At 48.4% G+C, this 27,912-nt stretch overlaps 1 protein-coding gene across 14 annotated transcripts in view; it reads left to right on the top strand.

The window, feature by feature from the left end:
* UBR4 (ubiquitin protein ligase E3 component n-recognin 4) overlaps positions 1–27,912 on the top strand; it is a 1,723,360-nt gene that overhangs the window by 292,831 nt on the left and 1,402,617 nt on the right. For all 14 annotated transcript variants that reach the window (XM_086921716.1, XM_086921718.1, XM_086921717.1 and 11 more), the window contains exon 11: positions 5,040–5,141. In XM_086921716.1, the coding sequence (XP_086777842.1) occupies positions 5,040–5,141 (102 nt within the window). The remainder of the gene's footprint in view (positions 1–5,039; positions 5,142–27,912) is intronic.

Here is a 27,912-nt window from a genome sequence, read left to right as displayed (position 1 = left end):
GGAGGCCAGCCAGGGGTGGCATAATACATGCTGCAGCCCCTGGCAGCCCTGGGTACACCTATGCCCTGAGTTACAGGGTCTGATAAGGTGGCCCAGTACCAATTGGTAGATGCACCTAGGGTACATGAGGTAATTTAGAAAGAGAACAGCCAGGCTGTGGGTCTGATTGGCAGGCCCACAGCCAGAGAAAGTCGTAAACCAGTGAAACAAAAGCAAAAAATCTGGGTGATCATAGGATTGCAGACCCTACTCTCCTACAGACACCGCAGCATTTAATGCATTGATTGAACGTGCTGCCCTCAACCATGACGTCGACATGCATGCCGAGCCAGTGGATGAGGATTTCTTATTTGACACCTTCTCAACATCTGAACGCTCCACTAAGACACTGCCCATGCTTAAAGGGGTCCTCAAGCATGCGACGGACATTTTCAAGGAGCCAACCAAAGCCAGGGTTATTAACCCCCGGATCGACAAGAAATACAGGCCTGCCCCAGTGGACCCCACCTATATCAAAGGCCAGCTCCCCTTGGACTCCCTTGTGGTGGCTAATGCACGCAAGAGGGCTAACTCTCAATCCAGTGGTGACGCTCCCCCTCCGGACAAAGAGTCAAAAATCTTTCAAGCGTCTGGAAAGCGTGTGGCAGCGCAAGCCGCTAATATTTGGAGAATAGCCAATACACAGGCCCTGTTGGCTAGATACGACAGGGCGCACTACGACACACTAGAACAGTTAGTGCAGCACATGCCTGATATGTACAGAGAAGGTGCAGAAATGGTTATACAAGAGGGTAAATTAGTCTCCAATGCGTCAATCAAATGCGCTCTGGACGCAGCAGACACAGCGGCAAGGGCAATTAATACTAGCGTGATGCTGCGACGCCATGCATGGCTGCCCATCTCAGGGTTTAAATCCGAGATCCAAACTACTCTTCTCAACCAGCCGGTTAACCCAGACTTCCTGTTTGGACCGGAGGTTGACACGACACTTGAGAAAATGAAAAAAGACACTGAGATGGCGAAATCCATGGGGGCTCTACAGTCTCAACAGTTTCGGGGCACTTCCTTTTGTTGCTCCGGTACCAGGGGAGCCACACGAGGACAGGCTCTACAGCACTCCCAATACGCCAAGGGCAACACGCAGTCTACCTACACGAAGAACACCATGGGTGGATACCGTGGGAACAGCGCCAAGGGGAGAGGACGCGGCAATAACAACGCCAGATCCTCCGCTCCCAACAAACAGTGACTTCTTGTCACTGCCCCCGACCATCTAACACCTTTCGAGGGAAGACTCCAGCAGTTCCTGCCACTCTGGGAAGACATTACAACAGACAGGTGGGTGAGACAACTTATCCGGTACGGCTATTGTCTAGAACTAACCTCCACCCCCCCCCATCATACCCCCAAGGAACCGTCCTATGTCCGCAGAGCACACGCACTTATTGCAGCAAGAGGTACTCTCCATGCTACAAAAAGGAGCCAAAGAACTCGTGCCTGTAGAAGAGCAGGGTACAGGGGTGTACTCTCTGTACTTCTTGATTCCAAAAAAGGACGGGTCCCTGCGGCCCATTCTAGACCTCAGACCCCTCAACCAATACATCCTTTCAGAGCACTTTCACATCCTAACCTTGCAACAGGTCCTACCGCTGCTCCGTCAGGGCAACTTCCTAGCCACCCTGGACCTCAAGGATGCATATTTCCACATTCCCATTCACCCCAGTCACAAAAAATATCTCAGGTTCACTATCAACAATCAGCATTACCAGTTCAAGGTTCTGCCGTTCGGGGTCACTACTGCTCCCAGGGTGTTCACCAAGTGCTTAGCGACTGTGGCGGCGCACCTTCGCAGGCAAGGTGTTCACGTGTATCCCTACCTGGACGACTGGCTGGTTCAGGCCAGGCCAGTTCAGCAAAGCAATGCGGCCGCGATATGTCGCGGACCATTCACCTCGTACACAGTCTGGGGTTCTCACTCAACTACGCGAAGTCTCACCTGCAGCCAGCCCATGTGCAACAGTACCTAGGGGCGACAATAAACACTCAGTCGGCCACTACGCAGCCGAACTCTGCCAGGGTCAACAGCATGCAGCTGCTCATTCAGAGGTTCAAACCTCAGCAATCCCTCCCAGCGCAGGTGTTCATGCAACTGATCGGTATGATGGCATCCTGCATATTCATAGTCCCGTACGCGAGACTGCACATGCGTTCCCTTCAAGAATGCTTAGCCCTACAGTGGAACCAGGCTCATGGCCATCTGAAAGACCTAGTGTTGGTGACCGGTCGTGCTTACAACTCTCTGCATTGGTGGAATCCACAAAACCTTTGCAGGGGCCGACCGTTCCAAGAGCCTGTTCCGCAGATAGTGCTAACGACGGACGCTTCTCTCCAGGGTTGGGGAGCGCATGTTCTCCATTTCACAGTGCAGGGACTCTGGACGTCACAACAGCAGAAGATGCATATCAATGTGTTGGAGTTGATGGCAATCTTCATGGCACTGAAGGCTTTCAAGTTGCACCTGTGCAACAAGGTCGTATTGATCCGGACGGACAACATGACCGCCATGTATTACATCCAGAAACAGGGAGGCACGCACTCCCCGCAGCTGTCTCACCTGGCCCAGAGCATGTGGAAGTGGGCCATTCAGTGGAACATCTTCCTCATGGCGGAGCATCTCCCGGGTGTCGACAACCAGATGGCGGACCTGCTCAGCAGGCACAGTCGTCAGATGCACGAGTAGGAGATCCACCCGTCAGTACTCCATCCATACTTCCAGCAGTGGGGTCATCCAGACATCGACCTCTTCGCCACAAGCGAGATAGCAAAATGCCCAAACTTCGCCGCCAGGTTCCCACACCCGCAGTCTCAGGGCAATGCGATATGGATGAACTGGTCAGGCAGATTTGCGTACGCTTTTCCGCCAGCCCCCCTCATACCTCTGGTGGCGCGCAAACTGCGGCAGCACTCCATGACGCTCATCCTAGTTGCTCCGACGTGGGCACGGCAAGCTTTGTACACCACGTTCCTGGAACTTTCAGTGGTGCCTCACCAACGGCTGCGCCTCACTCCCAGCCTCCTCATTCAGAGCCATGGCGAGGTTCAGCACCCAGATCCCCAACAGTTGAACCTTGCGATTTGGCTCCTGAGGTCATAGAATTTGGATACCTGAACTTGCCTCCTGAGTGTATGAACATCATCAAGGAGGCAAGACGACCCACTACCAGGGCCTGCTATGCAGCCAAATGGAAGCGCTTTGTTATTTACTGCTCCAACAATGACATTAATCCGTTGGATGCATCTACGCAAAACATCATATGTTACTTACTGCATCTGTACCAATGCAACCTGGCATACAGTTCAATCAGGATACCTTTGGCGGCCATAGCCACTTACCTTCAAAACAGGCAGCACCTTTCCGTTTTCAGGGTGCCTGCCATTAAAGCCTTTTTGGAGGGACTTAAGAGAGTAATCCATCCCAGACACCCTCCTTCACCAGTCTGGAACCTAAATATCGTTCTCACCAGACTCATGGGGCCACCATTCGAGCCACTCCATTCATGTGAAATACAGTTTCTTACCTGGAAGGTGGCCTTCCTAATAGCTATTACATCGCTGCGGAGGGTCAGTGAGCTGCAAGCCCTCACAATTCAAGAACCCTACCTGCAAATCCATGCGAATAGGGTGGTGCTTCGCATTAACCCTAAATTCCTGCCAAAGGTGGTCTCGCAGTTCCACCTTAACCAAAACATTGAACTGCCAGTTTTCTTTCCTAAACCTGACTCAGTGGCAGACAGAGCATTGCACACTTTAGATGTCAAAAGGGCTCTCCTGTATTACATTGACAGGACAAAAGACTTTCGAAAAACTAAACAACTATTCGTTGCCTTCTCTCCACAACATAAGGGCAACCCAATCTCCAAGTCAGGTATAGCCAGGTGGATTGTTAAATGCATCCAGATCTGTTATCAGAAGGCTAAGCGCACATTAACAGTTCCCCCTAGAGCGCATTCCACGTGCAAGTTAGGGGCTTCCATGGCTTTCCTGGGTAACATTCCTCTAGAAGATATATGTAGAGCAGCCACATGGTCCACCATACATACATTTACCAAACACTACTGCGTAGATGTACACTCCAAACAGCAAGCTGCTGTAGGACAGGCTGTTCTCAGAACTCTCTTTCAGACTGCTGCAGCTGGCATGGGCACCCGCCGGTAAGTAGGTAACTGCTATTTATTCTATGCACAGATATGAATTCAGCAGCCCACATGCTTCGAACGGAATATGCTACTTACCAGTATGCATCTGTTCTTGGCATGTAGGGCTGCTGACATTCATATCGCCCACCCTCCTCCCCGGTGCCTGTCGCAGCTGTAGCTCTCAATCATTTTCAGGCATGGTCATCACTTTCAGTATTACACTCCATCTCTGCCACAATGGCGAAAAACAATCTGGGGATGGAGAGGATGTCCATGCGCACTGTAGTCCAGGGGAGGAGTCCCCTATCTCGTGATACTTCGAAGACTCTTCCAGGACAACAATGTGCAATCATCCGGACCCAACACTAGGCGGCGATCTATGCACAGATATGAATGTCAGCAGCCCTACATGCCAAGAACAGATGCCTACTGGTAAGTAGCATATTCCTTATTTTTATAACTGTTGGTTCTAAAAATAAAACACCTATATCTGTGGATATAAAAACAATTAGCTTGGAGTTCAGTCCTTGAGTGTGTGAAACTTTTTGCTGACTGTGTACAACAAATGCTTTACTCTGTCCTCTGGTACTGCCTACTGCTCGACCAAGCTACCACTTTGGAGAGTAAGGTCAGTTCTGACTTTAACCTCTGTTATACCTCAGGGGTTGGTGAACTCTATACACACTGTACTTCATCCTAGTCCAGTATATATAGAGCCACTTTCTCACAGCATTCCTCTGGACTTTTAATGGCTGGTTCCAGGTAAGTTGAATTTCTTCACGGTTGTTACCTTGAGGGATGATCGCCATCACTACCTTTATTTATTTTCCCTTTCTACTCTAGTGGACTTGAGGAGTCCATCCTTGAAGAGTGTTTGCAACATTTGGAAAAGCAACTGGAAAGCAGTCAGGCCCGGAAAGCGATGGAGGAGTTCTTCTCTGGCAGGTGAGGTTCTACAAATGGTTGCTAAAGTTATTTTTTAATTAACATAATAAGTTTGACATTCGCTTCACCAGGAGAATAATAATGGCCTGGTGATATTGTACCTGGATTTATTCGAGTATGTGGGTGACGTTTTATGTTTAATAATTTCCACTATGAATAAAGATGCCAAGAAAATGGTGTACTTTCTTGTTACTGGGATTGTAGTATGTTGGTGATCACTAGTGCAATTTTCTTTTGTGCAGTTAAAGTGAAATCTGTCGCTTGGACATAATTACTTTCCTCATTAGGAATGACTGATAGCTGTGTCTTTTTCATGCATTTTCTGATAATTTTTACATTTGAAGTTCTTGAATTCAGCTATTGGCATATCCAAAGATCTTGCAAAATAAGGGTGGATAGCACAAAAGTAATTGGTGGAAATAATCAAATCAGTTTGAACACAGTTATTGCTCAGTTGCTCCTGCTGTTATGTTTATAAACATGTCTACCATTTATCTGCAGCTCAGTATTATCCCCTCCCTGGCCCAAACTAAAAGGCCATGTCACTCTTTGCATTGGAATATGAACCCCCCCTACATATATTTTTTCCTTGTCCCGCTTCATTGGTGAGAGACATAGAGAGTTACTTTAGTTCTACATGCTGCAAAAAGGCGCTAAATTTAACATGTCTGATGGATGTTCCCATAAACTTATTCTTCAACTTTTGAATATCCTCCAGATACTAGACTGGATTTAGGGAAGTTAGAACAGTTCTCCTGCCTTGATATCTTGCACCATGACTCTGATGCGGCTCTGGAATACTCCCTAGACATTTGGTAACAGAGCTGTATATTGCACCACCATTTTGCACTGACATGAACTCCTTGTTTTTTCTTGCTCTGTGATGTTGATCCAGAATAGACCTCTTTGGATACTTTTTCTACAAAAAGATTTAAATGTGCAGTGTACTGGTGTTTTGCCTCCCTGTTTTTAGGGTTTAAGTTGGGTTATTTCTGAAGAAAGCATTCCAGAGCACCCACAGCATCCTAGTTGCTAGGAGCCCAAGCATGATTCCAAGTTTGAGTGATAAGTGGGGTCTTATGCATGGAGGTAAAGTGACACCGTTTGCCACCGCACCCTGATACAGCGCCTCAGTAGCACCGGAATCCAAGGAGCGGCCCTGGAGTGAATCATCTCGTTCCTTGCCGGAAAAACCCAGAGAGTCCGCCTCCCCCCGTTCCGACCCGCGGCCACCGAAGTCATCTTCGGCGTTCCGCAAGGATCCTCACTCGGCTTCACCCTCTTCGTCTACATGAGCCCTCTCGCAGCCATCACACGCCAACACAACCTTAACATCATCTCCTACGCCGACGATACCTAGCTGATCCTCTCCCTCATCAACGACCCCGCCACCGCCAGAGCCTGCCTTCAGGAAGGAATGAAAGACGTTGCGGAATGGATGAAGCTCAGCCGTCTGAAACTGAACTCAGACAAGACGAAAGTCCTCATCCTGGGACCTTCCCCCTCTGCCTGGGACAACTCCTGGTGGCCCCCTGCCCTGGGCACCGCACCCAAGCCAACGGACCATGCACGCAACCTGGGCTTCATCCTGGACTCCTCCCTCACGATGGCCAAGCAAGTCAATGCCGTCTCGTCCTCGTGCTTCAACACACCCTGCGCATGCTCCGAAAGACCTTCCGGTGGATCCCCACCGAAACCAGGAAGACAGTCACCCAGGCCCTCGTCACCAGCCGTCTAGACTACGGGAACACCCTCTTCGCTGGAGCCAAATCCAAACGCCAGAAACGACTCCAACGCATACAGAATGCCTCTGCACGACTCATCCTGGACATACCCCGCCACAGCCACATCTCTACACATCTGAAAGACCTGCACTGGCTCCCCGTCAGCAAGAGGATCACGTTCAGACTCCTCACCCACGCACACAAGGCTCTCCACGACATGGGCCCGAAATACCTCAACAGCCGCCTCCCATTCTACACACCCACCCGCAAGCTCCGTTCTGCTGGCCTCGCCTCCGTCCCACGAATTTGCAGATCCACTGATGGAGGAAGATCCTTCTCCTACCTGGCGGCCAAGACATGGAACACCCTCCCCACCCACCTACGGCTGACCCTGGACCATCTCTCCTTCAGGAAACAACTCAAGACCTGGCTGTTCGAGCAGTAGCGACTCCCCCATCCCCCCCTCCCCAACCCCCACTCCGAGCGCCTTGAGACCCTAGCAGGTGAGTAGCGCGCTTTACAAATCTGTTTGATTGATTGATTGATTTGTTGGTTCATGGCAGGGGCATGTGACAAATGCTGGGCTTGTGATTGCTCTGTCGTACTCCATCCATATCTTGCTCCGGCTTGCCTATGCCAGCCTAGTCTTTGAAGTGAGACACTTTCAAGGATAAGGGCTGGTCATTCTACTAGAATCTCCACAAGAGAAGTTGTTCTGCTGCTTGATGTTGATCTTGCTCTAGGGTGAGTTCTTCCAGTGAGTCATCATTTCCTGACTCCAGCCTCGACCAAGTCCTCTCGACCTGTATTGGTGGAAATGCAGCCAGTGCCAGACTCTGCTCTTTAGCCTCTTACTCCTGTTCTGAAGTTTCTAGCAACTGGTGCTGAACCTATTCCAATTACAGCATTCACCTGATGTGGTTGGATGCCTGCCTTCTGCTCCGTGTGAGAAGTTAGCTATGGGTGGGACCAGGAAGGGGGGTGGTTACACCCCCTATCCTTTGTCCGGTTTCGCTCCAGAGCTGGGGCTGGAGTCCCCCAGCAACTGGTTTGAACCGGGGTATGCACAGGGACACCTTGTGTGCCCCAGGCATGTCTCATTCCTTTCAGCCTGTCCTACCTCAATACACAAAGTCCTGTCTGGGGTGGTGCTAGCACCTCCCAAGGCAGGATACCCTTTGTCCAGGCCTCCCTCGCTGGAAGGACTCCAAGCAGCAGGAGGTCAGACTTGCGTCTGTGGTGGCAGCATCCATTTTGTGATGCTGAGGCTCTGTTTAACTTTAACCGGGGTTCACAGTTACATACATGTCGTGTCCCTCTAAAAGGGTGGAATGCTACCCCCGTCGCCAGAACTGGCGAGGGGGTAGTATTCCAATTCGTATGACACCTTACTCGACATGTTTTGATAATGCTATGCCAAAGTTAGCAATAACCGCGAGGATTATAATATACTTAAGAATATATGGTATAGCGTTATCATGGAAACAGCTAAAGGACTTGGTTCCGAAAGCTGCAGACAGGCTCAGCTGATGCGCGGAACCCCCAGCCCAACTCCACGCGGTCATTGAGAAATTGTTCAAAAACCGCGGATCGTTTTTATTCATGCGACCGCAACTTAACAACAAAGTAATCCTGCCAGCGCCCAATGTCTGCGCTGAACACAGATACCGTTCCTTGTATTTTTGGCGCACCTAACGTTATCATTCCAAGGAGGACTGCCGCATATGATCTCCATTCTCTCCTAAAGACAGTTCCTTGTAGCCTTGGCGCAACTAGTGTTATTACACGCCTTGCTTCTAAGGAGGACTGCCGCATGGGATCTTCATCCCCTCCCAGATAACACATTGTGTTTACGCATGCCCTGAGGCCTCTTTCCACCCCTCAAGAGGGTGTATATACTGTATAACCAGGCAATCATATTGTTGAGTCCTGAAGATGATCCCTTTTTAATTTGAGCACGGGATCGAAACATCGACTCCTCCTAGTAGACATACTGGTGACCACTGTATATTATTGTATGTGCTACTCTGGGAAATACTGCTAATTTTGATTGTAAACAGTGCCCAGTTGGCTCACTCCCTTTGCCTGATGAACCTTTCCTTTGATTTCCTTCCTCTCTATTCCCGCTTCTCCAGTACGGTGCAGGACTGTGCCTGACTGCAAAAATTGTTTGTTGCTAAATATATTTAAACTGCTAAACACTTGGATTCTTCAATATTAAATTCCCTGTCCGGCTGGGCAAGGAAAATATATAGCAGCCTATTGTGGTCTATATAACATTTGTTTTATATCCCTTTTCAGCTCTGGACCTTTGTTTCTTTTAAAACAGCTCATGCTAGAGCACCATCTCACATAATTCCAAGCACTCTGCCTCCAGGATTGTTAAGACCTGCCATAGGAGTGACTTATAGGAGTATATGTGTCCATTTTATGTTTAGATATAGGTATACTATATCTAAAGCAAGGGGTGATTACACCACCTTGTCCCAGCTGTGTTACCAGCCAGTTGTGTCACATTTAGATGGCCAGCCAGGGGTGGCACAATACATGCTGCAGCCCCTGGTAGGCCTTGGGTGCACTTATGCCCTGGGTACCTATGGTACACTGTACAAGGACTTACAAGAGTGACCCAATACCAATTGGTAAATGTACCTAAAGTACATGGATGTCAATTTATAGAGTGAACAGCTAGGCTGTGGGTCTGATTAGCAGGCCCACAGCCAGGGAAAGTCTTAAACCAGTGAAGCAAAAAGCAAAAATCTGGGGTGACCATAGGATTGCAGACCCTACTCTTCTACACTCCGTTCTTGTTCTTTCTGGTACATCTTCAGGCCCTAAGAAGCCGTTGAGATTTTTAAAAGAGCTTCCGCTGGTGACTTCATCGTTGGAGCCTGCTGGACCCATGCTGCCACCTTCTGATGCTATTCTGGCTCTGGCAGCACCTCTTACAATGCTGATTCCCTGGCTGGTGTTTCTACCACTGGTGCCAGAAACGTCCTCTGCGCAGACTTTGTTTTTATTACAGTAGGTGGCAAACTTTCCAAATACAAAGAGCATTCTGTTCATGTCCAGATGTAAGGAGCAGCACATAGAAGAGGAAGCATCCCCCTACTGACCTTTTCTTCAGGTTAAGTACTTTGTTGATCGGAGGGGTGGTTCTCTTTGGCTGAGATTATGGCCACATCCAAATGCTGAATACAGTCTATCTTGGTGATGAAGACAGCGATGAGGCAAGAGGTCATCTTTCTCCTATTGATATGGATGTACAGAACTACTTTGCCCTGTAGAGGCCATTAGGTTGGGTACCTCTCCTGAGGTGTATTTTGAGTGCCATTGGGCCCTCCTGATGGAGGAGGCTGCTTAATTTATAGCTGGTATCCTTGCTGAAGTTGTAGAGTTACCCTTGCAAGTAGAGAACAAAGCTAACCTCCTCATGGAAATCCTGCTCCCACCTTCTCCATAGTGGAGCCCTTGTCCTTCAATGTTTTGATGGACCCCTATCTTGTTCTCACGGAGCAAAGCAGCTTCTCTGTTATGGGATTCTTTTGGCTATCCATAAACGGTGGAATCTCTCTGCAGACATGGGATGCTCAGAACACCATTTAACCACTTGGCTGCTAGGCGTTTCCCCCCCCCTGTGCTGGAAATTGCCATTTTAGTGGCACCATGACAAGCTCAGCTCGTCATCAGCACACGACACCCGTGGGTGATGACGAGCTGAGCTCGTCATCAGCATCGAAGGGGTTAAAGAAATATTCTTACAATGTAAACATGTCTGAGGGGCAATATTGTTTGTTTATTGTATTATTATTTTGGTTTTTGAAAGTAAAATTAGTAAAGTTGATAGTCCATTGCGTTTGGCTGAAAGCAGCAATATATTTGACCTTTTTTAAAATATAGAAAAAATGTAGCCTCCAATAAGCCCATAACACACTATGCAAAATAGTTGCTCAACCTTTAAAGATCTCCAGAGGCAGCCCTTTTTCACATTGCGCAGTGCAGGTTAACGGAGGCCGTATTTTTTTTCTAGCTCATCAGAGAAGGATCCTCAATTACTGTTTATAAATATGCTTTCAGCTGGCTTCTTTTTGTTTTAATTCCTGCAAACTTTTTGCAGTAAGTTTTATGTTTTTATTTTATTCTTCTCTTAGGAGTTTTTTTTCACCATTCCACTTTAAGCACCATGCCAGATCTTTTGACAGAAGCTCTTTGAGTGGAGTCAAGAACTCCTGGAAGAATGACCACCACATTTGTATCCGCTGTGTCAAATTTCCAGTCCATTACAATTGCAATTGAGAATGCAATACAAGTGCCTTCGGGCAAGGGAGGGAGTTTGCCGCTGGCAATACACTGGGCAAGTGAGGTGTCTTCCTCCTATTTAGCCTCTGGTGAGACAACGTTTGTTTCCACTTCTGGACCTTAGTCTGCTCCTTGAGTAACTGCCACTCTTGGCCGATGTTGAGGAACTAGACTTCAGTATTAATGTTGTCTACGATTTATGGAGTTTCTGTATCCAAATGTTTGGGGTTCTAATTCAGTGAGATCAGTCTCCAAGTCGAGCCACTAGTGCTATCCAACATCTAGTGAGAAGTTAAGAACTTGGTGTTGCACCATAGATGTTTTATCATTGCTAAAAGTTAAGCTCAGGCAGGTACCACAAATCCAGGTCTCACACCCCTCTGTAGAAGGGCAATGATATATCAGTGTTTTCTCAAAATCCTAGACCAGCTGCCTCCTAGTATATCTGCTATGGATGATCTGATCTTATTTCATGTAGTTATGAACAGGGCATTTCAATATAAATACGGAAGCGTTGGGCCCAGCTTATGGGACATCTGTTATCTTTGTTACTAAACTCAGGATATGCACCTTGATGCATCTATAAAATTGCTGTTTGCCCTCAAAATAAAAAATGCAGACCATCAGAACCGGATCCTCTCTTAAGAGAAACTATGCCACTTGATTGTGTCTGCCTCTAGAAAACATTGTTTCTTGCCCATTTCCTCAGCACTGCTTGAAAAACAGAGCAAACAAATGAATTATGTCTGGGGGGGGGGGGGGGGGGGGCGGAGTGTATTCAATTTTAACAAAGCCTCCTGGGTTGCAAGCTGTACTTCACTGTTAGGCCGGTACTATAGAGAGATATATAGTGCTCTGGTCCAGTTTGTTGGTCTGGTTTCAGAAATGGAACAGGAGAGACTTGGAGATATGCTACAAGAAGCTATAATAAGTCTGCTTATATGGCAGCACATGACATATGCCATTATCTTTCTTTGGGATGCAACTCTTGGTTGAGGGTCACATCCTTGACCACTCGGATGAAACAAAACATTATAGGCATTGCCTTATGTTCTGCTTTCTCATCCTGATGAAGAATTCTAGTCCATGAGAAAAGAAATATTAAACCGTAGGCTTGGAGAAAAAGGTTTTTTTTTAATTACAGTTTAAAGCATATTTTAGAGGCCAGCAGTGATCACATATTTCCTTTTGAAAAAGGCATGAAAAGTTAAAGCATTTGAAACGGCAACCACAAAAATTGTTTTTTATTCTGAGGCAGAATCCACTGAAAAACAGCTATTCACAACCTGCTACAGCAGCCGGAAAGGTTGCTCCAGCGTAACAATAACTCTCTTGCTCTGCCACGACCATTCAGCTCCTTAGTGAGGTAGAATATTTCCACCAGAAGGTGACAAAACCAGATGTGTGCTAAACATTGTCAATTGTGGTTATAAAATCAGAATCAGTTATTTTCTTCTATTTCACCTAAGGTGTTGAAACTGCAACACTTGAAGCAACTGACTTTGTAGGTCAGGTCTTTCTTGTGTAAAGTGCTATAGAAAATGTTCCAAAGTTTCAGAAGAATAAGGACACTTACTCATGTTATTTCTTGGTTCCGAAAGAAGAAAGTCAGACTCTTGAGTTTTGCTCCTAATTGTTTGTAAAATATGAAAACAAACAGGTCAAAAGGGAGGAATTCTGCACTCTGGTTCTTCAGCAGATATTTCCCTCTCTTCACTTTGGCTCTGACATCAATTAAACAAATGAAAAAAGACCTAAAAAAGGAGACCCGGGACGCCAAACGTAAACATAATGAGCAGCTCTGGACAAAAATGCTCCATGTAAGTCGACAAAAAAATTCAAAGCAGTTCTGGGCCCAGATCAATGTTCTAGCTAACGGGAAAAATCGGCACTTTAACTCGGATATAACCGAGCATGCATAGCGAGCTCATATAGAAGCAACATATAATTCACAGACAGCCCCCAGAGCTACAACTGAAAACGAAATAGGGAAGGCGATACAAACATACCATAGATCCACCAGTGAGACTCTAACAAAAGAGCAGAAGAAGGCAGAGACATTGAATCGAATCTCACAGGCCCCTAACCAAACGACCAGTAACCCGTATTTGGAAAATCATAGCAACACCCAAGCAAAACAAAAAGAAGGAAAATTGCACCAAAATCATCCGGAAACATCAGGGTCGGACCAACTGGTTGTCGACAACCAGACCTCACAAAAACAAGTAATGAATATCATTAAAAAGCAGAGATCAGACGGAGCGCCGGGACCCAACGGTCTGCTAAACGCCCTATTCAAAAAAGACCCACAATTTTGGTCCAAACCTCTAGCCACACTGTTTGACAACATTTGGGAATCCCACACTATCCCCGATTCCTGGCGAGGAAGTGTATTGCACCCAATATTTAAAGCAGGGGCTCGCGCAAATCCCTTAAATTACAAGCTAATAGCCCTCATAGACGTCGAGGCAAAAATCTACGCCGCAAACCTGCTTAAGGATCTAGAAGATTGGGTAGGAAACATCAAACTGATCTCCAACACACAGACGGGCTTTCGAGCCCGAATGGGCACTTTAGCAAACATTTCCGCCGTTACACTCCTGGCCAATCAATCTATTGCAAACTCCAAAGTATTGTATGCGTGTTTCGTGGACCTCAAGGCGGCCTTCGACAAGGTCCCTGGACAAGCCCTATGGGCAAAAATGGAATCCTGGGGTGCACCCTCAAACTTATTAAATGCAATCATAGACCTTTACTCGAAAACATGGGTTCAAATAAAAATGGGAGATGGTCGAATCCTAACAAACAAAATCACTACCATCAATGGCCTAAAACAGGGGTGCGTGTTGGCCCCCTGTTTATTTAATATATACACAGCAGACCTAGACAACCACTTACTTTCAACATTAGGCGATCCTCCAAAACTGGGGAATGAGAGAACAGCAAGTCTGCAATACACAGATTATATTGTGTTGCTCTCACAAACGCCTCATGGCCTACAACGATTAATAAACAAACTGGTAGAATACACAGACCTAAACCAACTACAGATACATTTTTAAAAAACAAAGGTCATGTGTTTTTCAAGTCCACAGAAAAAAATACCAAAATTCGCCTGGACGATTAACAGCAACAGTTTTGACCGCGAGGAGACATACAAGTATTTGGGGTTAACGCTGGATAGCCATCTTAATTACAAGCAACACCAAGCACACCCGAAAACTAAAGCTAATCAATTACTCCTTGCCTTTAAAACCTTGCAAAAAAAACTTAGTGACAGTTCCACTACCCACTTATTAAAGGTCGTGGCATCAAAATTTCTACCCGCAATCACATACTGTTCCGAACTATTAAACGCAAAAGATGCAACATCCTTGAATATCGCCCAATCCAGCCTCTTCAAAAAACTGTTCCACATCCCGCACCATATCTCACAAGACCAAATAAGACTTGAATTTGGGCTAAAAAACCAGACCATGGCAAGACAGGGAGCGCTGGTCAAGTACTATTGGAGAATGCGAGCAGCGGAGGACGACTCCCTGGTAAACTACTGCTGGCTGGTGGTCGAAAAACAATCAAAACTGACTAATTCGGCCTATTCGTTCCTAAAAAAATCAAGAGGCGCTAAAGTTAGAGGAAGCATGGCACACTGCACTGTCCTACTCGGAGTTCAAACAATTGGTCAACAAAGTAGTCAACCCAATGTCCCAAAAACAGGACAAAGCCTCGTTGTCGATGAAAACAAATGCATTGATGGTGCTGCCGACATATAAAAAGCTAAAGCCCCAACCATACCTTTTGGAACACTTTGCAAATTGAATGAAACTGCAATTAATTCTACTGAGACTGGGAGTGTACCCAACTAAAGATTTAACACCCAAATGGAAACGCACCTGGCCTTCAATGGACTGTCGCCTATGCGGACAAGATGACGAATCAGTGCTCCACCTACTTTGTATTTGCCCGGCACTATTATCAGAACGGAAAAGACTGCTGCGGCCGTTATTGAAAAAAGAACTGATAAGGACATGCAGGTCCGCAGTAATAAAATGTCTAGGAGGATCAACAGTGCAATTGGCATGCAAATCATTAAAGCTTTTGAATTTAGCTGCAAAAGCGTTAGAAAAGAAAGACCCGGAACTTGATTCAGAAAACGCTTGTACATTTACTTCAAAGCAAATATACAAGAACCAGATCCTGCAAGGTTAAACAACTCCATAAGACTAAAAGGCACAATTTGCACAGTTTTTCTTTTCTTTCCTTCGTCTTACTGATTACAATGTTTTAAAGGGAAAGTCTACTAATTAACTAGTATTCAGACATGAATTTTAAGTCACAAGTTTTTATGTGTTTTTAGCGGTCAACCATCTTTGTATGATTTAAACCAAATCAAAGTAATTTTTTACTCTTTTTTTTTTTTTTTTACTCTTACTCTCTTCACTTTAACATCCCCATATGCAAGAGACATACAAAGTTTCTCTGTTTTTGACTGGAACACACTATCAATTTCATGTCTTCCCATTCTGTCTGAAGTCAGTCCCATTGATATTTTCCAAATGTATGGTGGTTGCTCTGGATGAGGTAAATATTTTTCAAATCATATGTGGACTGCTGCTGATAAAGGCCACTTTAGCATCAACACATCATCAAGACATGAAGGCTATCCTGGCCCTTTATCTAAATCTATTCTACACCCAAATGAAAGAAAACTAAGGTACCAAAATACACTCTACAACCAAAAGTGTATCCTTGAGCGGAAAGACTGTCATCTTTAATATTTGAAGATTGTTTCTCTGGAAGTAGCAACCGCGCTGTTTGTCAGAAATTTATCATCCTTCCTGGGCAGCATGCCCTCATGTTTTTTGTTTGATGGCTCTGGGTAGTGGGTATTTTTGGACAACTGATAAACATACCTGCCAACTTACTAAATAACTTCACTGTGTAAGGGGGCAGGGCTTTGGAGGGGCAGGGCCTAGTGCAGAGAAGTTTCTAGAAGGCACTCTGCCCCTCATCAAGCCACCCCCCTCCTCCTAAAATGCAAAATAAGTCATTGCGGCTATCGCTGATGTCCTGGAGTATTTTAACACATTTTAATGGACATTGGCTGCTCACAGCCTCTGAAAACAAGCTGAAATTCACTGTTTACAGTACTTTTCATCTTTTCCCTGCTACCATTTGATTTCGGCTTCTTACTGTGCGATCGTGTAAAGGGAGCAGAAATCGTGAGACACACAGTGACACTGTGTGAGTTGGCAGGTATGGACAAACACTCTAGATCACATGCTTTGCCATCTAGTGTTGGGTTCAGACGTAACAAATGTTTCTGATAGTGACTTCTAGCTGCAAATTCCCCACCTTAGAATATGCCCCAACATTAGACTGGATCTGGAAGATCTTAAGCAGTACCTCTGCATGCTGGTAGGTGGCCTCGGATGACTACTATTCTAGGTCGCCCATGTTAGAAGTGACATGCGAGTTGCCTATTTAATCTGAAAGAAACAGGTTAGTATTAGATTCCTTACCTTCGAATATCCCGAGGGGTCAGTCTGGATCCGGAAAGTTTTGCGTAGCAGTACCCCTGCGCGTCGGTAGGCGTCGTCTGCAGGCATCCCCTGCGGCTCCGCGTCCGTCGTCGGCGTCGTGCGCCGTGATGACGTCGCTGGAGTATATAGACGCCGCCTCCGCGCGCTGACGTCAGTTCTTCTTTTTTCCGCGCCAGTTAGCGCAGATCCGAAGAGCAGTACTCCGGTCTTTGACCAAAGTTTTTGAATATTTTTGATATCTTCTACGGTGCCGGTAAGATGCCTGGTTTTAAGAACTGTGACGACTGTGACCACACGATATCGGTCACGGACCATCACCGACTCTGCCTCCGGTGTCTGGGCCCCGACCACGACGAGGAAGCCTGCGTCGATTGCCGGGCCTTGACGAATAAAGCTAGACGGGAGCGGTCCCGCAAGCTGCTCGAGCTCCGGGTGTCGGCCCCGCGTCGAGAGCGGTCCTGGTCCGGCCGGAGGTCAAGGGAGCGATCGAGGGAGCGGTCGCGGAGCCGTCACGAGCGCTCCGGGAGTCGTCACCATTCCTCTGGTTCCTCAGGTAGGAAGCACAAGAAGTCGGGGCGTCATCGTACCCCCGACTCCCCCCGACGCTCGCACGATGAGGCCAGGGGTTCGGATAGCCCCACCCCCGCGGCTCCGCGTTAGTCGCCGACGCGGCTTGCTCCATACCCTGCGGTCCCTGGGCAAGGCGCGTCGCCCGAGGAGATAGAGGCGTTCCTCATGGCCATGAGGGCACTGTCTCCTCCGACGGGGCCTCCGGCGCCTGCGGAACCTGTGGTCCCGTCCGAGGGCCCTAGCGGTTCGGGTGCTCCGGCCTCGACGCTGTCGGGTGCTCCGGCGCCGCCGACGGCTCCGGCCCCGGTGCCGCAGGGGCCTTCAGGATCGGCGCCGGCTGGTCAACCGGCCTCTCCGGCGCCGCCCCCGCGCGGCGCCGCCCCATTCCCTCTCCGACTCCGGACGCGGAGTCGATCCGGCGTCACCCGACGCAGAGTCCAACGCTGATGGGGCCTATGGACCCCAGGGAGCCGGTCTACATTGTTGATTCCGAATATGGTGAAGATGTAGATTACGGAGAGGAGTGGGAGGGGTCTGAGGACCCTCTGACCCGCGAGTGTCAGTACAATGTGGACTGGACGGGTGACTTGGGTGACGCCAGTAGTCTGGATGACTCCACCCAACCCTGGCTTCGTCTCGCCTCCTACCGTGGCTTCGGAGGAGGGGGCAGCTTATTCAGTGGTGTTGATGAGGGCTGCCAAGGCCTTACACCTTGAGCTCCCCGTCGCGGCCGTGAGGACTAACATCCTCACTGAGGTCCTCAAACCGCAGTCATGCCCACAGGAGCCACTGCTGCCGTTCAACGAGGCCTTAACTGGCGTTCTTTTGGGCACGTGGTCCAGGCCCGCTTCAGGTTCGCCTGTTGATAGGAACGTGGCCAGACGCCACCGTCCGTGTACGGATGACCCCAAGTTCTTGTCCACCCATCCCACCCCTGAGAGCCTGGTGATCCAGGCCTCGACTTCCCAGACCGCATTCCCGTCGGCCCCGCCCGACCGGGAATCTAAGAGGTACGACCAGTATGGTAAGAAGGTCTTCTCGTCCCTGATTCTGGGACTGCGGTCTTGCAACACCGCGTGCCTCTTGGGCCGCTACACCCACTCTCTGTGGGATACGGTCGCGGACCTGCTGCCTGAATGCCCGCCGGAGGTATGGGCTAAGCTCGGCAAGGCTATGATTGAAGGCCGAGACGCAGCAAGATACTCCATCAGGTGTGGTCTTGATACGACCGACTCACTGGGCAGAGCGATGTCCACGACGGTGGCGATTCGTCGCCACGCCTGGCTGAGATCCGCCAACTTCTCGGCAGATGTCCAGAATGTATTGATGGACATGCCGTTTGATGGCAGTCGCCTGTTTGGCGACAAAGCGGACCACGCCCTGGAGCGCTTCAAGGACTCCAGGGTCACGGCCAAGTCCTTGGGTCTCACGTCCCAGCGCCAGCAAACGGGTTCGTTTCGCTCCTTTCGTGGCCAAGGAAGGGGCGGTCCCACACGTGCTGCCAGCCACGCGCCGCAACACTTATCAACGTGGTGGCGGCCGTGGAAACCGCTGTGGTGGCGGTCGGTGACAGCGGCGGGGTCAGACCACACCTCCCCCCGCAGCATCTGCCACTAAATCCTCCTAGTCCGTGCTTTCAGGCCCATGTGACGCCGGTGGGTGGCAGGGTTCGCCATTACCTCTCCCACTGGCGCACAATAACATCGGATAGGTGGGTGCTGCAGCTTGTCCGAAGGGGCTACTCCCTCCCCTTCGAGACCACTCCTCCAGCCATGCCACCGCAGAACCACTGTGTGTCGGGGGACCACTTGGCACTTCTGAGGGAGGAAGTTACGGCCCTCTTGGCCAAGGGGGCCATCGAGCGCGTTCCTGGGCCAGAAGTAGGACATGGTTGCTATTCCCACTACTTTCTGGTACCCAAGAAGGACAAAGGGGGCCTACGTCCTATCTTGGACATAAGGAACGTCAACGGCTTCCTCTGGAAGGAGAAGTTCAAGATGTTGACTTTAGCTCAGGTCTTGGCTGCTCTAGACCCGCAAGACTGGATGGTAGCGTTGGACTTGCAGGATGCGTGTTTTCACATCCCCGTCCTGCCGGCCCACCGGCGTTACCTGCGGTTCACGGTAGGCCACGAGCACTTTCAGTTTATCGTGCTCCCCTTTGGCCTTACCAGCGCCCCAACGGTGTTCACCAAAGTGATGGCGGTGGTCGCAGCCCATCTGCGCAGATTGGGGGTTTCAGACTTCCCCTATCTAGACGACTGGTTGTTGAAGGCGGGCTCGCCCCAGACAGTCGTCCACCACCTTCAGATGACGGCAGACCTCCTGCACGAACTGGGGTTCTCCATCAATGTGCCGAAATCACACCTGTGTCCCTCTCAAAAGCTCCTTTTCATCGGAGCGGTTCTCGACTCGGCGCAGTTTCGGGTGTATCCTCCGGAACGGCGAGTCCAGGATATACAGGCTTTGATTCCCATCTTTCAGCCGTTATCCCGGGTTTCGGTCAGGTTGACGCTGCGGCTGCTGGGGCTGATGGCTTCCTGCATCCTTCTGGCGCATCACGCCCGGTGGCGGATGCGGGCTCTGCAGTGGGACCTGAAGTTTCAGTGGGCACAGCATCAGGGCAACCTGTCCGACCATGTCTTGATCTCAGAGGGCACTGCAAGACAACTACAGTGGTGGCTTACGGACCGCGATTGGGTCAGAGGCAGATCCCTCTCCCTTCCCCAACCGGAGCACGTTGTTGTGATGGACGCGTCCCTCCAGGGCTGGGGAGGCCACTTGGGAGAGGCAGAGATCAGAGGCGTCTGGTCTCCGGCGGAGTCCCGGCTCCATATAAACCTGTTGGAGCTCCGGGCGATTCGTTTGGCACTGAAAGCGTTCCTCCCCTTTGTCAACGGGAGTGTAGTGCAGGTGTTCACGGACAACACCACCGCCATGTGGTACTGCAACAAGCAGGGCGGGGTGGGGTCGTGGACCCTTTGCCAGGAGGCTCTGCGCCTCTGGCAATGGCTGGAACGTCAGGGCGTGACTCTGACGGTTCAACACCTAGCAGGTTCTCTGAACGCCAGGACGGACGAACTCAGCCGTCGGTGCTCGATGGATCACGAATGGCGTCTGAACTCGGACGTGGCGCAAGGCCTCTTTTGGCAATGGGGAGAGCCTTGGTTAGATCTATTCGCCACAGAAGAGAACGCGCAATGTCATCAGTTCTGCGCTTTGGAGTTTCCAAGACGGCACTCGCACGTCGACGCCTTTCGGCGCGAGTGGAGTTGCGGTCTGTTATACGCCTTTCCGCCTATACCACTTCTGCCCAGAGTGCTGAAGAAGATCAGGCGCGACCGAGCCCAAGTCATCCTTGTGGCTCCGGACTGGGCTCGAAGGTACTGGTATCCCGAGCTACTCAGCATGTCAGTCGGTCCCCCGATCCGCCTGCCCCTTCAGGAGGACCTTCTGTCGCAGCAGCAGGGGACGGTCCTCCACCCGAACCTGTCCAGCCTCCACCTCCATGTGTGGAGATTGAGCGGCGGCAGTTGAGGCCATTTGACTTGCCTCCTGAAGTCTGTGATGTGATTCTGGCAGCCAGGCGTTCCTCCACGAAATCGGTATACGCCTGTCGGTGGAACAAGTTTGTGGCATGGTGCACAGCAAAGGCTGTGGATCCTCTATCTGCCCCTCTTTCTGAGGTTCTCCTCTTTCTTCTTTCTCTTGCCCAGCAGGGCTCTGCTCTGGACACTATCAAGGGCTACCTTTCTGCCCTTTCGGCCTTTCTGAGGCTGCCTGATCAACCTTCTTTGTTCAAGTCCCCCATTGTAACAAGATTCTTGAAGGGCATCGCACACATGTATCCACCTGTTCCGTTTGTGATGCCTCAGTGGGACTTGAACCTGGTTCTGACCTTAGTGATGTGTGCTCCCTTTGAGCCACTTCATTCCTGTCCTCTCCGTCTCCTGACTTTAAAGACGGCCTTCATGGTTGCTATCACCTCTGCCAGGAGAGTGAGTGAGCTCCAAGCTCTTTCTGTCAAACCTCCTTTCATGTCCATTCATCCAGACAAGGTGGTTCTGAGAACTAGACCTTCTTTCCTTCCCAAAGTTGTCTCTGCTTTTCACATCGGGCAGTCAATCACCCTCCCTTCCTTCTTCCCGCCTCCGCATCCTTCAAAGGATGAAGAGCGGCTCCATCGTCTGGTCCCAAAACGTGCGCTTTCATTTTATATGGATCGCACACGCCAGTTCCGGGTGGATGACCAACTGTTTGTTGGCTACGTGGGTGCGAAGAAGGGACGGGCGGTACATAAACGGACCATCTCTCGGTGGGTCGTTCTGTGCATCAAAGCGTGCTACTCTTTGGCTCGGAAGGAACCTCCTGTTGGGCTGAGGGCCCATTCCACTCGGGCCACGGCGGCTACTACTGCCCTGGGCCGGGGAGTCCCCTTGCAGGACATTTGCCAGGCGGCTACGTGGGCCTCGCTGCACACATTTGCGAGGCACTACTGCCTGGACAGTCAAGTCCGGAGGGATGGCTTCTTTGGCCGTTCTGTCCTCTAGGACTTTCTGGTGTAGGATTGTATTGGTTCGCAGAGCCACCACCGGGGTTGGTATTGCTGGGGTATCTATTCTAAGGTAAGGAATCTAATACTAACCTGTTTCTTTCAGATGAACAAGTTACTTACCTTCGGTAACGATATATCTGTAAGAAACAGTAGTTAGTATTAGATTCCTTACCGCCCCACCCATCATCCCCGTTCTGCGAACTGATACCTAGGGTTCAGGACATCCCTTTCAGGGCCCTAGTTTCAAATGGCACCAGTGTTGGTTCTCACATGGCTCTGCGTGTTCTGGTGCGGAAAAGCTGTGTGCAAAGAACTGACGTCAGCGCGCGGAGGCGGCGTCTATATACTCCAGCGACGTCATCACGGCGCACAACGCCGATGACTGACGCGGAGCCGCAGTGGACGCCGGCAGACGACGCCTACCGACGCGCAGGGGTACTGCTACGCAAAAGTTTCCGGATCCAGACTGACGCCTGGGGATATTCTAAGGTAAGGAATCTAATACTAACTACTGTTTCTTACAGATATGTCGTTACCGAAGGTAAGTAACTTGTTCGACGCCACCTTGGCACGCTGACATCAGGCCCTTTCTTTCTGTGCCAAAAGTGCTGATCTGGAGAGCTACCGTTCACGTACAGTTAGTCATCAAAGCCGGGGAAATCAAAGAAAACACAAAAGAAGAAATTGAAGGGCTCTTTGTCTACCCCCAGCAAAAGCTGTGCTTCTAGGCCTGGCTCTCATTCTCCAACCACCACCATACTCATGTAAACCACCTCCTCTGCCTACACTAAAGTAACCTTCCCTGAGCTAGACAGTTAATATGACCAACGTCGACTATACGACCAGACATTAGACATATGGCCCACTATTGACCCCTGGAAAGACTACAATGTCTGCTCCTGGGACATCCTGACTCCACTACCGAGTGAGAGCATTACCTACAGATGATACTACTACCTACCATGAGGTCATTCAGAGGTATGCACATTATAAGGTGGAGAAGCACACCAATTACGAGGAAGAGTACTCACTAGTGGCGGCTCTTTCCTAGCCTAAATGCACTGTCCAGTTTTTATTTTGCTAAAAGACATTATCAAATCTTCTCTGGGAAACTTCAAGAAATTGTCAAAGGCTAGGGTAATAACACAGAGGGTGGAACAAAAACATAAGGTCTCAACCAGCGACTTGATCTAAATCAAGGGTCTAGTCCCGCGATTCCCTGGTGGTCCACTCTTCTTACAAGAGAGCCTACATCCATGCCAAAATGTGTTGTCTCTTCACCTAATTAGGAGAGTAAGATTCTTGATGCTGTGAGAAATAGGGTGGCAGTAGGGGCAGCCACTCGCTGGCGCATAGCCAGTTCGATCAGATTCCTCTCAAGTTACAGCAGGTCTCAGTAAGAGAAGATGTAGGAGCATGTCAAGCACATGCTAAATGATCACAGAAAGGGAGAAAGGAGATGTTTTCTAATGGTAAGACCATTTTGAGCGTCAACATTTGTTGTGTGCTCAACTTTGCAGACAGCCTCCTGAGGCATAAACACCAGCGTCCTCTTCAGGCAACACTTCTGGCTTCACACCTCACTTCTGGCTTCACACCTCTGTGTTCAGACACAAAGTCCAGAAGCATCTCCTCAACTTCCAGTTTGATGAAGGGTACCTCTTTGAGGATATAAAGAAATGGGTGTCCATGTACAGCAGGTTCCTTTTGCAAACAGCCCAGGGGAGGAGCCCAGGCTACAGCACCAGACTAAACTGGAAAGTGTTCCACTGTTATATTCCCGGGTTAGGCCCATGTAACGAAGCAGCTTTTTTTTACGCTGTCTTCACAAATAACATTTTGAGCTGTGATCTTTTGCACATATTTGTGTGCACGACAATGTTGGATAGGTTTCCCTGAAACAAAACTTTTTTACACATCTAGCTTCGCACAACATTATCACAGCGCCCAGAACATCACGTACAATGGTCTTGTTTTGCACGATGTACAAATGTCATCACCATCTTCATCCAATTGGCGACAGGGCTATCTACATATCCATAACATCACGAATCTGTTCGTACATCGCAATGCTTTTTTTATTATAAAAGATGTGTATCCCGATAGATTGATAGAGGAGGCACTGCAGCTGACACCGAAGGTTCTTGCATTCTGGGAAATCACCACGCAGTGGTCTGACATTTAGTGAGGGGTATCCAGTTCGTGAGCAATACAGGGTCCTTCGCTCTTTCAGGTAATAGGGTTGGATCGTCCTTTGGGGGGGGGGGGATTCTTGGCTTTAAACTCACACAAACTCTAGATACACTTAGAGTAGGGTTCGCATTGTAGGAGTACGCCTGATTACTGCCTTGTTTTATGTGCCTGCATATATAAATTGTTTCAGCACCATGGTAGAACTCTACCTACTATTTACACTTTTGGTACTTTTTTTTTTAATTCAAATCTTTTTTTATTGAAGATTGGAGAAAATTGAAAACAAAGACAGTACAATAAATCTTCCAATGCATAGATGGATGTAGTGTTGGCACAATGACTCTTACAATAATCAAAGGAACAAAGAAAAATAGGGAAAGTAAAGAGGAAAGGAGGAATAAGAGAGAAGAAAGAGGAAAAAGAGAAAGAGGACAGATGTATGAATATATCAATAGCAATCGGTTTACAGAAGCATGGGTCGCTGTATAGGCGACAGTAAGTACACAGTAAAGCATTCAAGCGTTAAAAGCATTTAAACGTGGAAAATATGGGACCAAACAGAGATACTAAATTCTATATAGACAGCCAATCTGTTGAAGTGTGTATCATGGAGGTTCAAAGTGGGAGGATGACGCATCCAAGGAGAACCACAGTTTTTTGTTCGAAGGCTTCCATGTGGCCGACTGTAGTGCCGGATGTAGTGAAGTAGTGTGGCTCACTGGTTAGAGGCGGCAGACCCGAGAGCAGAGGACGGCCCGGGACCAGGGCTCGATTCCCGGAGCGGCAGGTTTCTGGACCAGGGTCAGCGGACTCGATAATTCTCGCCTCGGTGCCCACTCTGATCAGCGATCATACTCGGCAACTCTGGGCATTAGCTTGCCTCATCTTCACTAACGGCCCCACCAGACCGCCATGGATGCCTGGTCTCACCCTGGAGATACCCATTAAGGGACCATCTCTCAGGGAAGCCAGGAAGGGTTTCGCAGCGGTCGAAGCGCCTTGGGACCCTCCGGGTAAGTAGTGCGCTATATAAATGCCTATACATTACATTACATTACATTGTCCGCCCCTCTCAAGAAGGAGAGCCATTCCAGCCATAAAGTTGACTTCAGCAAAATGTTTCCATTTATATAGAATGACCTTGCACGCCAATGTCAACATGATATCTAGCAGTTGTCGGTCATGGATGTCCGGTAATTGTGTTTCTAAAGGGCCCAAAATGACATATACAAATTCCTGTACAGGTGTGATTCCAAATACCTGATGAATATATGCAAATATTTTACTCCAAAATGATCTTAACAGGGAACAATCAAAAAGCATGTGTGCCAGGTCTCCAGGTGCTTCCTGGCAGTTCCAGCAATTAGGCATATCCTTCAGATTACATTTAAACAGTTTCTGAGGGGTCCAGAACACTCTGTTCAGCAACATGTAATTCGTTTGACATAGAATCGGGGATACCTTATTTGATAATGCAGTGTTGTGTATTACCTCCCAATCTAGTGGTATACCTGTCGAGTTAGGTTCCGACTCCCACTTGCTTTCCGATAACTTTTGTGGTTTCTTGGGCAGGGGGAGGAGCAATTTATACATTCTAGATACAAAATGGTCAGCATGGTACAGTAGTCGGAGACGGGTCAGCAGCCATGGTAAGTCTGTAGTGAGGGCACGTTTAGAGATAGCGGCTTTCAATTTCAAGAATTGATAGAATTCTATGGGTGGCAAATTAAATTTCTCTTGCAGTGTCGAAAAGGGTATGGGCCTACTATTTTCATAGAGGTCATTTACCATATGGATACCACGTGCAGCCCACAACTCCCAATAAAGGGTCTTCCCCTCTATCCGAAACATAGGGTTATGCCATAACGAGAGTAGAGTAGATTTCTTAATTACCGAATCAGTTTTATGGGACTGGTCAAGTCTGAGGAGTGCCCTTCTGGTATTTAGTAGAATGTATTTGGAGTGGGGTAAATGGGTCAAGTCCATGCTGAGGAGAGCCGAGAGGGGTGCATGTGCCATTAATGACCGCTCAATAGATAGCCACACTGGAGTATAGGATGTAGAATCAACGAGCTAAAGAGCCCCCTGCTTACAAAGGAAAGCCGTCTGGTAGTTCCTGAACGAGGGTAGGTCCAAGCCGCCTTTTTCTTTTGCCAGTTGCAACTTTTTCAGTGATATCCTGGCTTTTTTCCCTCGCCACAGGAACTCTCCAAACAACCTGTCCGCTTTTTTGATGAATTTGTCTGAAAAAGTCATTGGGAGCATGCAAGCCAGGTAGTTAACCAGAGGTGTGCACATCATTTTAAGAGTCTCAGCCCTACCCCACCAGGACAAAAACTTGGGTGACCAGCTATCTAACAACGTAGAGATCTTTTTTAACGTTAGGTCCTCATTCACTTTCAGGGTTGTTATTAAATCTTTCTCAAAATCTAAGCCCAGATATTTAAAGGCTTTTGGCTGCCAGGTGAGGCCAGATGAACCAAATATTTCTTTACCCCCGATGTTGTTTAGCAGCTTGACTTATGTTTTGTCCTTATTCAGCTTGTATCCTGAAACTTTAGAAAACCCGTCAATTGTGTCCATTAAGGCCGGGATAGCCTCGTCCACTTTCTCTGTCAAAATCAACACATCATCGGCGTATGCAGTTAATTTTACAGTACAGTCATCAAACGGAACACCAGCAATGGCCTCATTATTTCGGATATGGTATAGAAAAGGTTCTATAGCCAGTAAAAACAGAGATGGTGATAATGGACACCCTTGCCTTGTTCCCTGTTTCAAGCAGAAGGAAGAAGAGAAGGAGCCACCCGCTCTAACCTTAGCTGTAGGGCCGGCATACAGAGCCATTACAAGTTAAGTGAATGTCTTCCCTAGATTAAATTTGTGTAAAACTGCCTCAAGGAAGGTCCAATCTACCTTGTCGAAGGCTTTTTCAGCGTCTAGTGTGACTGCTACCGTGGGGGTATTCAGAAGTTTTGCTTTTTCTAGGGCGTGGGCTAAGACTCTGGTGTTATCGCTAGACAGTCTGTGTTTTAAGAAACCCGCTTGAGATGGGTGTACGAGGGTAGGAAGAACTTTTTGTAAACGGGCTGATAAAATCATGGCTAGTAACTTAGTCTAAATTAATCAGGGAAATCGGCCTATAATTTTTTGGTAACGACGGGTCTTTGCCATCCTTTGGTAGAACTGCGATAGTCGCCTCTGCCAGTGTGCCCCTCACTTCACCTGACTCCGTGAACTCGTGAAAGAGGTTCAGAAGAGGTTTAACTAAATCTGTTGTCAACTTTTGTAAAATTTAGCCGTAAAGCCATCAGGGCCAGGTGCTTTCCCACATTTCAACCCCCTGATTGCTTTTTCCACCTCACTAATCGAGATTGGTTGATTAAGGCTGTGTTGTTCTTCCGGCCCTAGCTTTGGCAGGTCACATTCCTGCAAATACCCTTGAATTTTATCCTCAGCAACCGATTCATTTTTAGCATACAGGTCCTCATAAAAGTCTTTAAAGACCTCAGTTATTTTTTGGGGGTCCGAATGGCTTACTCACGCAGAATCCTTTGACATTAATAGTATTTTTCTGCACTTTGAATTTTAGGTATGCAGCCAGGCTTTTACCAGCCTTGTTAGATTCACAGAGCTTAAATCTTCGCCTTCTGTCCAGCCACACTCCCGCCCTTTCGCTCACCAGCTTGTTATTTTCGTATTTTCTGTTAGTCATGGTATTGAGTGTCTCCCGATCCCTTGTCATTTGATGTCTGTTTTCCAGATTAGCTATCTCTGCTTCTAATGCTTCCAATTTTGCATTGCAATCTGTTCATTGCTGAACGGATTTTGATGCACACCCCCCTTAAGGTACTTTTCAAAGCCTCCCAGCGCACAAGATCTGAAGTG

The sequence above is a fragment of the Lissotriton vulgaris genome, chromosome 5, assembly GCF_964263255.1.
Source record: "Lissotriton vulgaris chromosome 5, aLisVul1.2, whole genome shotgun sequence".
Classification (NCBI taxonomy): Eukaryota; Metazoa; Chordata; class Amphibia; order Caudata; family Salamandridae; genus Lissotriton; species Lissotriton vulgaris.
This window is presented reverse-complemented; position numbering and strand designations above follow the sequence as displayed.